At 41.0% G+C, this 10,956-nt stretch overlaps 1 protein-coding gene across 1 annotated transcript in view; it reads left to right on the top strand.

The window, feature by feature from the left end:
- The first annotated feature begins 976 nt into the window (after positions 1-976).
- The window catches only part of LPL (lipoprotein lipase), a 35,486-nt gene continuing 25,506 nt past the window's right edge, over positions 977-10,956 (top strand). Inside the window, exon 1 of the mRNA XM_036751182.1 lies at positions 977-1,238. Coding sequence (XP_036607077.1) covers positions 1,145-1,238 — 94 coding nt within the window. The 5' untranslated portion in view covers positions 977-1,144. The remainder of the gene's footprint in view (positions 1,239-10,956) is intronic.

Raw genomic sequence — 10,956 nt, 5'->3', positions numbered from 1 at the left:
TTCACCAAAATCTTTTAAGATTAAGAAAACAATAAGAAAATTTAAATCACTTTGAGCTCTTTGGAAAAAAATTTGGCAAAATATTAAATCCAGGATAGGTTTATTCTTCTAAATTTTAACAGCAAATGGTGTGATTCAGTGGAGAAAACACTGGAAAAAGTCAAAGGGCCTGGGTTCAAACCCGGACTGCTATTTTCTCTGTATGTGACCTGGGGCAAATCAGAGCTCATCTCTGTACCTAGGTTTCCTCATTTATAAAATGAGGAGTTTGTACAGAATGATCTTTAAGGTTCTTTTCATCGGCAAATTCTGTGAATTGGAGTTATGTGATATCTACATTCAGTCTTTTGAGAATTTGGTCTCATTCTTGGGTGCCTTGAGGGGTACTCTGATGGCCCAGTATTTTAAGAGGACAAAAGAAAAACAGAAATGAGGTTCTGTCGGGATTGCAAAGCAAGAGTTGGATGCTCCCTTCTCATTAACATGCCTAAATGCATCTTGCTAGCCACCTTATTCCCACTTCACAATCACCTCTCAATCCCAGAGAATTGGGGTGGGGGGAGGAGGTAGAATGAATGTTAAAAAGTTGAGAATTGGCCAAAGGTTCCTTCTGCTCAGGACAAAGCCTCTGATTTACCACAGCTTAACAGTATAATCTTCAGCAACAACAACGATTAAAAAAAAAAAACCTTACCAACCCAATTCATTATATATATATTTATTCCTCTTTTACTAGTATTACTAGTAAAAAACTTTTACTAGTAATTATGTAATGCCCTAGGGAATCGGCCACCTGAGGAAAAGCAAGGGGCAAATGCTCACAGAAAACAAATTTCGCTTCCTGCCCTTTCCCCCTCTTCTGGCTGGCAGGGTTGATTCGTATTACAGTTTACTCAAATATTTGGAAGTGAATTTAGGGCCCTCCCCCCAACTTATGATTTTATAGCCAATAGGTGATGAGGTTTATTTGCATATTTCCAGTCACATAAGAAGCCCCGGAGTAGCAATAGTGTCAGACTCCTGACTCGGGAGCCCTTCCCCACTTTAAAGGGCAACTTTGCTCTGCCCAGCACTGAGGCTTCCCCAGCCCTCCCCCAGCCCAGCCTGTGCAGTCCAGCGCCAGCTGAGAGGGAAGCGTGCAGAGATGGAGGGCAAAGCGCTGCTCCTGGTCGTCCTGGGTTTGTGGTTCCAGAGTCTGGCCATGTCCAGCGGAGGGGTGGCCGCTGCTGCCTCAAACAGTAAGTTTCATCTCCAGTCCCGGCCCCTTGCCGGGCAGACCCAGCTTCTCCTGCAACTTTGCCGGGCTGCGGGAGTGAGAGACAGGAGGAGGATGGAAGACAGAGCCTGATGCACACCAAGGAAACGGGGAAGGGAGCATGGGACAGAACAGGACTTGCTGGGGCACTGACTAGCAGCCCCTCGGGGAGACGGGCGCCTGGAGCCGGCGGGGGCTGGGTGGGGGGAAGTGCACAGTTTTTTTCTCTGGCAGTTGAGGGACTAGACTCGGTGGAGATGTTTTGCTCTTATCACCGTCGCTCCGGGTTTCCTGGGCGGCCGGCGCACCCCGGCTTCTGCAGCTCCTGGTGCTTAAGGGTCAGCCGCCTTGGCCGCGTTGCACAGCAGCGGCTCGGAATGAGCTCCGGCCAGTGATGGTCTGGGGGAGTGTGAGGGGCGGGACGTGGGAGGGGAAGGGCCCCGGATGGTGGTGACCGGCGATAACCCCACAGCCCCGGGAGCGCAAGAATGAGAGGAACGCCCGCCAAGGTGACCCTAGTTGTGGCTGGCGACTGCTGCTCAGTTCGGCACAGCTCAGCTCGGGCCTCGGGGCAAGAGGGAAGGGCAGTCTTCCCAGAGGAGCCGAGGGGCGGGGAAAAAAATGAGGAGTTTCTGCGCGGCGAATCAGGGAAGGATGCCTGCATTTCTAGGAGAAGCTGGCACTCGCGCGCTCTCCCAACTCCATGTGGACTGGGGGGAAGGGAAGAATGTGCAGGAAATCCTACACTAGCTTCGGGTTGCAGATAGAGATAGTGCACGGGGAGTTTTCCTGGAGGTTTCCCCAAACCCAAACTCTTACGATGCTGTTAGGAGAACTTAACAGCAGGCTAGGAAAAGCACGATCACAGGGGTGCCCTGCCGCCGCAACTTAGGGATGTAGAGGTTTCCGGGCGGCCAGACTTCCAAAGCCGAGGTACCTGCTAGCTCTGCTCAGGAAGCTACCCCGGTGGGCTATGGGCCGCGTGCCAAGTGGGCTCCTATTTGCTCTTCGGTCCACGAGAGTGGTTTCAGAGTTCGGGTGTGGACGCGGCCAAGTCGGAGCGCTTTTTGCTCTTTCTAGAGAGCGACGGGATGGCACGTTTAGAGTTGTCTGGGGCAAGACACTAAGCGTCTGTCTTTTAACTGAATAGAAGCAGGGAGTGTTTCTTCCAGGTTCAAGGCTTTGCCCGCAAGAGAGTTACACAACCCGGGTAATTGAGGCGTTATTCTGGAAAAGAAAAAAAGGGGGGTGGGGAGGTGGGAAATCAGGCTTCCTAATCCCTTACTTCTTATACTGCCCCCTCCCACCCCTCTCTGCGAGACCACGTGCTGCAATTAAGAGTTCTGACATCCAGTTCAGCTAGTCTGGCCTTAGAATGTGGTGTGTCTCTCCCTGTGTGTCTATGTGTATGTATGAAAGAGAGAAAAACAGAGACAGAAACAGGGCTAGAAACTTATTTTGTGATTGGCTCCGTTCAAAAAGTAATACAGTAAGCGAAAGATCTCGAGCCCCATGTCTGACTCGTGAAAAACGCTAGAAAAGGTACTGGATGCAAACAGGGTTGAATTCGAATTCTACAAAAAATAAGAACTTTGGTAAAATGACAAGGTTCCTCCCCCATATACATTCGGAAAGTGTGTGTGTACTAAAACTCACAGCCGTTTTAGCTGTTAACTTTACTGTTAGGTTTAAAAGATCATAATACTTTGGTAAGTTCTTGACTGCTCCAGGGGATACTCGGTAAAATGAGGAATTGGTTAGGAGGTTGCTGAAAGGGCCATTAATGCTTTCAATGTGTAAAGTGTTAACAATCATTTAAGATATCAAGGTGTTTCTTTTATGAATTCAAATTCGTACGGGACCGAGAAAGGCTGCAGGGGCTGTTCCAGAGGAGGTGACAGCACTCCCCCCAGGCTCTGTCCCCCAGCCCCAGAGTAGCTACGTTAGCCTCACCTGCCACACTCAGTGCATAGATCTAATTAACAGTCACTTGCAAAGGGGACCGAGAGCCAGTACTTAATAATGGTTTGATCTACCTTCGTTGTTCAGTGGTTTCAGTCCAGTGGGACTCTTCATGACACCATTTTTATGGGGTTTTCTTGGCAAAGACTGGGAGTGGTTTTGCCATTTCCTTCTCTAACTCGTTTTACAGAGGAGGAACCGAGTCAAACGGGGTTAAGTGTCTTGCCCAGGGTCACACAGCTATTAAATTTCCGAGGCTGGACTCGAACTCATGTAAGATGAGTCCTCCTGATTCCAAGTCCAATGCTCTGTCTACTGCAACACCTTAGCCACTATGTCTTTTAGCATGACCTCGGGATTTGTAGTCAGAGAATCTAGGTTGTACCAATTAGGAGGGGAGTTTTCTGCAAGTATTTACTTACTTCTGATGTCCCCTTGTTACATTTGGGGGGGGGGGGGGAGGGGGAGGAGAACTGTGACTTCTTTGGTTCAAGAAGCTCCCAGTATGGAAACTTCTTCAACCAAGGTAGACCACCACCTCATCTTTAACTTCTTGTCTGGCAGCAGAGATCCTTCTTAATCTTCTGTATGTGTATCATACAGTCTGGTGAAGCCTTCAGCCCCCTTCTTAGAATGTTTGTAAATGCCTAAAATAAAATATAGATGATTACGAAAGAATTATGTCGAAATAGTTTTAAAATTTTTTAAGTAAGTTCCCAGATCTCAAATTAAAAACTTCCATTTTAGACAGTTGCCTGGGGCACTGTGATGTTGATGGATTTTTACCATAAGCCACAGAACTGGTATTTGTCAGAGACAGGTCTTAACCTGGATCTTCCTGACTGTGCGACTGGCCCATCCACTCACTGCTCTAGGCTGCCTCTCTTGCTTGCTATATAGTTGGACAAATGATTAATTAGATAATAGATGATAGAATCTTAAGGTTCTAAAGAACTTTAGAGATCATCAAGCTTAACTCTGCATTTGACAGTTGAAGAAACTGAGGCCCAGGCAGAGGAAATATAATTAAATTTGATAGTTTTATTGAAAAGGAGAGGAGTAGAAGGGGAAGAGACTGGAATGGGGTAGAGGGGGAAATTTACCCCTTCCCTTTACTCACAGTCCTGTATATTCCTTTCTTACATGAAATAAAATTGACTATTGTTAAACCTGAAAGTTGGTTGAAGGAGGCAAACAAGCTAGGTGATAGAAAAATCCATGTTTATTATTTTCCCTTAAAGCATAGCTAAGCTAGCTTACTTGTACGTACAAGGAGTCAGAGCATAAGCTCTGGCTGTCTCAACAAAGAAATGAGAAAACTTATATATGTTATTTTAGCAGACCCAGCAAGCCTGTGTTACCTCACTTTTATGACTCCCATGTATGTTTAACCATGATACAAGAAGAGGATTTTCCTTAATGGAATAGGTTTGTAAATACAGTAAGATAAGAGTGTTGACAAGGGTCAGTTGAAGTATATACGTATAGAATATGAAGTGAGGTAGTCTCTCAGGATTAGGGTCTCATCCCCTAATGGTCAACAGGGGAAAGACTGTTCTTAGGTCAGCCATATCTGGCCTTGTTGACAGAGAAAAGATATTGTCTGAGTAAACTTGAGAGAACAAAGAAGCCCAGCTCCAGCTGATCATTAATTCAGGCCCTGGCCCTTGATTGAAATCACAAAGATGATATAGAATGGCATAAAATGTTCCACATTTCCTCCTTTTGGTCAAAGGTAAGCTGAAAACTTTATCTGAAGACCAATTAAGGTATGGAAAAAACCCTATCTTCCTCAGGGGTAAAGTTCTAAAAAATCCTTATCTAGGTGGATTCAGGTTTTTTTCTTTCTGTGGGTGGACATCCCCAGAGATGGGCAGTAATTGTAAACTAATTGTAAACAAGCAGAGGGAGCAAGTTGCAAGGGGGATCAGGGTAGGAGCATAATGGCTAAAGATACTAAAGACATAGGCAAATAGTCTTGGGAACGCAAGGGACTCAGAAAGGGAAAGAGCAGTTCTTCGTTCAGGTTCTGGTCCTGGCTCTTGGGAGAGTTGCCTGCGTCTGATGCTTTCCCCTTCAGGCTCCATTGAAACTGGAGGGCAAGGTGTCCTATGGGTTTAGATGTCCACTTGGGAGCAGGGGTAGTCCTCATATGTGACAGAAGGATCAAGGAGTCCATATCCACAAATTGGCAGCTATAGAAGTAGTCAGACCTAACAGGAGCTCCCAGAACATATATGATTTGATAACTGAGAGAAAAACAGCACAACATAGGTCCCAGCCACACAGGGCTAAGTTCAAACAAATACAATAAATGGTTCAGTATCCCAGCCACACAGGGCTGAGTTTAAACAATTACAATAAAATTTTTCTCATAATTCACAAAACTGCACAATTACATTGAGTCAGGTACAGACCAAACCACTTAGATGGCTCACAATAGACTGGTATTGAGAGGGGGAAATTTGCATGTCACATGTTTTACATTTACATATTAGATAACCAAGAAAACTTAAACATGAACCATACAAGATAATGCAATCATTATTAACAATGTTGACTAACATCATAAACTTCCTTGTATCCCAGTAACACAGTACATATAATATCATAAACTTTAGTCATACCATGTCTCTTTGATGGCATTTACAAAATAACCCACAAGCCATTCTTAACAAAGCTTAAAATGTTTCTGATTTAATTGCAGCAATTAATTGCATAATTTGTATATAAAGTAACTTTAAATCCCAGTTACATATTCCCAATGTCCATTTAAAGCAGCACCTTTTTTTTTTGTAGTTATCTGGTCCCTAGATAGTAAAAGAGAGTTCTGCTTCTCTGGTTCAGATCTAGAAATCTCAGATAATTCTTACTTAATATAACTTAGTACAATCACTTAAATTTAGATCTCCTTTGTTTTTTGAAACTTCAGAGTATTTCAGTTTATATATCATCCGCTGTTTCTATCCTTACCTAAATTTTGTACCTGGTATAAGAATCCTTTAAAATATGAAGGTCCAACCATAAATCGAATTCATCTTCCTTTTAAAATCAGCAGACAGACACCTTAATAAAGAAGATATAATTTCACTTGTAATAATATCTTATACAATTTTCTTGTGCGAAAATCCTAATTTAAGATCTTATTACCAACACACACTTATTAGCTTGAATTTCCATGATTGATAAATTTTGGAGCCAATCATACACATCTGTATATAATTCTTGGGGTAATCAATCTGATCCTATGTCTTTTTCTCAAAATTTGCTATCCCCTTTTTTTTTATTAGATGTTTTATCACATTACATCTTTATCTTATTACTTTGTCTAATCATTTCCTCCTTTTGGAGGATGTTATTTCTGGATTATTTTAATTTTTATTTGGCCATGAACACAGGTTAAAATTGTAAGCTATTCATTCCTGCATCCCGTTATAATAACTCAGAGATATTCCAATATCCATCTATTACCTAATAGATTTAGCATTGTGCTTACAAAACTTCTTGATAATATAAATTTGCTATGAAATAAAGAGGGACAATGTCATATATCTTAACGGAAGGAAAGAACTTCCTTAGCTCTGTTTGATTCCAGGCATGAATCATACCTGATAGCCAATCATATAGTCACTAGGTGCTGAAAGCACGGCTTAGGAGTAGTAGGTGGGGATTTTCCTTTTCAGAAAGGAAATAGCAGAATTGGGAAATAGAGTCAGGAAGATCCTACCTAGGCTGTGTCCAAGGTCATCTTCAAAACTTTTTACCAGGCACAGACATCCGCCTTTAAAGTTCTCAGCCTGTAATACCTGCCATTCTACTACTGGCTTCATATGACCCATCCCTGTAATCAGAGCTTAAAACAATATTAAATTGTAGTCCCATAAAATCTTAAATAGCAAATAAATATCCTTCAGATAGGACTGTCCCAAATTTCATTGAGCTAATAATCAAATCAAGCTTCATAACTTTTCTGTTTTCTAAAATACTTTCTCACACTCTTTCTGAACTTACTCAAACCATCTGAAACTAGTATTCTCTTGGGACAGGAGAGGCTTAGCTAACTTCCCTTTGTCCCCAAACCTTCTTATCTGCCTTTCATATTTCCAATCAAACCTTTATTTACCTTTCCAAATCTTTCAAACCCATTATTCAGTCTTCCTTTACATTTCAACCATAAGACAAGACAACTCATAAGTTAACACTTTTTACTGACATAACTGTCTATACTGGAATCCATTCCAGCTTAAACAAAGCAAAGAGGTTAATGACCAACCTCACAGGTTGATGGATTTATGTCCCCTGTTTACTAATTCTAGAGGAAAGGAACACTTTAGGAATCAAATCTTATACACATTGATAAGCTCTAACTCTTGCTTAAAATCACAAAAACATTTTTCAAAACATTTCTAGAATTATTTCCCTTCCTTAAAAGCAGTTTAAAATTTATCCTGATGTTAAAAGGAATACTCACTAAACTTTTCTGAAGAAAATTATTTAGAAAGTTTTAAAATGATAGACATCTCCTTCTTTTTCCTTAAAGCAAATTAATCCTTAAACATTAACATTAACTAAGTTGGTGCCAAATGTCCTCATTCTCAAATATTGCACAGAATTCCTAGATATTACAAAGTTCCTTAGTCAAAAAGGTGTTGTAATGTGGAGGACACTTAGTTTCTATAAATTACATACCCAATTAAATTAACCTTATCACAATAACAAAGTTTACCAGGACCTTAAAAACTTTCTCCATAGGAATTCCTCTACACAGAAACTTTACACAAAATGGATAAGAATTCATAGCTAGGTGGTTCCAAAAGTCCTTGTTTAAGTTAACAACCTCAATTTCTTAATTAGGCACAGTTATTAATCTAATAACATCTGGATTATAAGAGAAACTGTTTTTCCTCTATCAATATACATAATGCAATCTTAACCAAATTGCATAATATAACAAATTTAGAAATCTAAGTACACCGCAAGCAATTATCATGTATTTAAAACTTAAAACAGACTATAACTTAGTTGGATGAGCAAATCAAATCTGGATTTATAATCACTAGTGGTAACATTTTAATTTCTAAGGCCCAATACTCTTAGCATTGTAAAAGATTATTATTTATAAAATCACATTTTTCTTCAATATTGCTGATACATCTGTTTGCCAAATTACACAATTTAGAAATGTAATAATGCCCTAACATAATTATGCATTTTAAAACTTCAAACAACCCATTTATCAGTTTAGGTGAATGCATTTCTAAATCTTCTTGCACAGAGAATCTTTCATATCATCATTTGAAACTATAACTTTAAATCACCAGATATATTCTCATAACAGAAAACTTTTTCACATGGAAAGTCTATTCTCATGGTTAAATATCAGTATCATTAATTATTTCTTGTTATAACCAAATATAATAGCTCCAAATTGTCAATTTTTTTACATCCCTTTAAAAACCCAATTCACATGTATCAAAATCTCATTAAAATTGCTATAACATCACTTCTTACCACACAATGGTCTTCTCAAATTTCACTATCTAAGAGAATTTTAGAAATACAGAAACAATAGTTTTCAGATGATATCAATTGCATTTCCAGATTACCACATATAGAAATTATTCAGCTTATTACTTCTGGTATTTAAAAACCACTTCAAAAGTTAACAATTACATTAAATCAGAGAGAGATAATAATGTTGTGTGTAACGTATACCAGACTTTATGTTAAGCATTTTACAATCATTATCATTTTGATCCCATAACAACTATCATTATTATTTTCCCTTTACAAATCAGGAAACAGGTCAAACAGAGATTAAAATACAGTTTTGCAACTGGAACAAAGAAGTGTGAAGTTACCTAGAGCAGAAGCTAGTATCCCAGTGGTGACAATTCTGGGAAGCAGAAAGTCCAAATCCATCTACCTCGCCCTTCCCCCACAACTGCAGAAGTTACTGAGCCTAGGGCAGTTTGCAGCAGCTGGGGACAGAGTGGGCAGAATGCATAGGACCTGGGTGACATTTCCAAGCTTTGCCAAAAAAGGATAGGCTACAAACGTACCCAGGAGCACAGGACTGTCATGATACTGTCAGTCTGTGAATTTCTGCCCTTCTCCTCCTTTTGCCACGTGGGGAAGGGTGATTTAAGTTTTCCCTACAGTTCTCCTGCATTCTCTTCTCCTAACCTGATCTGGGATGAAAGGAGTTTGTTTTAGCTGCTCTAACTTTTACTGCAGCCCTGGCTCGGTCAGAGACAGGGCAACAATGGTGAAAGATCTCAATGATTGTAACTCAAGTAAATTTCACCTTTTGCTCACTCCTTAAAAACTTTTTGCACTTAAATCTAAGGGAAAAGATTCCTTCTTAACTCTGGGGAGGGAGTGGGAATGATAAGTGATCAGCATTGGGAGGAGGTGTTTCAGCAAGTGTGCTCCTGGAGTGATTTCGCAGTCTCAGGAGTTCTCTCCCAAAATCCAACTAACCAGTTTCCAAACTTTTAATGAATAATCAATCCCAGAATCTGCTAAAATGTTTCAGCTCTATTTTTTCTTCAAGTCCAGTTGGTCAGACCTGACATTTTTTAAAAAAGAGTCTCTGTTTCCATAACTGCAGCCTTAGAATTCTCTGGCTACCTGTGTTTCAGATTTTACATGGTATAGACATAGAGCACATGCTCTCACACGGACAATTAACAGACAATTAACAAAACAAATACAGAACAAATACAGACTGAGCTCAGAGTTTAAACAACAAAGAATTAGAAGCTTTTAGGAGTTGGCTATTAGCACCCCTATGGTCTTTGGGGAAGCCTTGGCCTTCCTGATTTTTCTGACTCTCCATATCCTATCCTTTAGGAAGGGGGAAAGGGGAGATGGAGGAGGACTAGGGCAGGTAAGGGAAGACTAGGAGTAAGGATAAAATGCATTTATCCTCCCCATAATTAGAGCCTTTAATGGAAGGAAGCAGGAATAGGGCAGAAGGCAAAAACAGAGCCCTTAAGGGAAAGGGGGAAAAGGGGAGGAGGGAGGAGAGAGAGAAGGCAATGGTAGCAGAACAGAGTTACCCCTCTCTGGTTAGAGTAGGTACTGGGAGGCAGAGGGGGAGGGGGTAACAGCAAAGTGCAGTTTTTCTCCCCCCGGATCTGGGCCTCCAAGGGAAGGAAGGGAGGGAGGGGTTGAGAAATAGAGTGGAGGGAGTGGAGGAACAGTTGGACTTCTAGTTTTTGACTGATCCATAGCTAATGTTCTAGATCAATCAGTGTTTCCAGGGGATCTATGTGCGTTTGCCTGCAGATCTGTGTTTTACCACAGATTTGATCCCTGCCCCCAGAGCTAGCTTAAAGGGAATTTTTTTGGACTTCAGCCAATTTTGTGAGAGTCCTTTTTGGAAGCTGGGAAGAGAGACAACTTACCCCAACCTTGTCAAGGCCAAAATTCCAGGAAAAATTAATCCTGTGGCACCTAAAGCGCTGGCAAGGTTGGGCTGCTTTGTCCCGTTTCCATCATTTCCATCCGAGTCATGGCACTATAACTGTTAAACCTGAAAGTTGGTTGAAGGAGGCAAACAAGCTAGGTGTTAGAAAAATCCGTGTTGTTTATTATTTTCCCTTAAAGCATAGCTAAGCTAGCTTACCTGTACATACAAGGAGTCAAAGCATAAGTTCTGGCTATCTGAACAAAGAAATAAGAAAACTTATATATGTTATTTTAGCAGACCCAGCAAGCCTGTGTTACCTCAC

This window comes from Trichosurus vulpecula, chromosome 3 (assembly GCF_011100635.1).
Source record: "Trichosurus vulpecula isolate mTriVul1 chromosome 3, mTriVul1.pri, whole genome shotgun sequence".
NCBI classification, from domain to species: Eukaryota; Metazoa; Chordata; class Mammalia; order Diprotodontia; family Phalangeridae; genus Trichosurus; species Trichosurus vulpecula.
The sequence above is the reverse complement of the archived record's forward strand: the minus strand, read 5'-3'. Positions and strand labels throughout refer to the sequence as shown.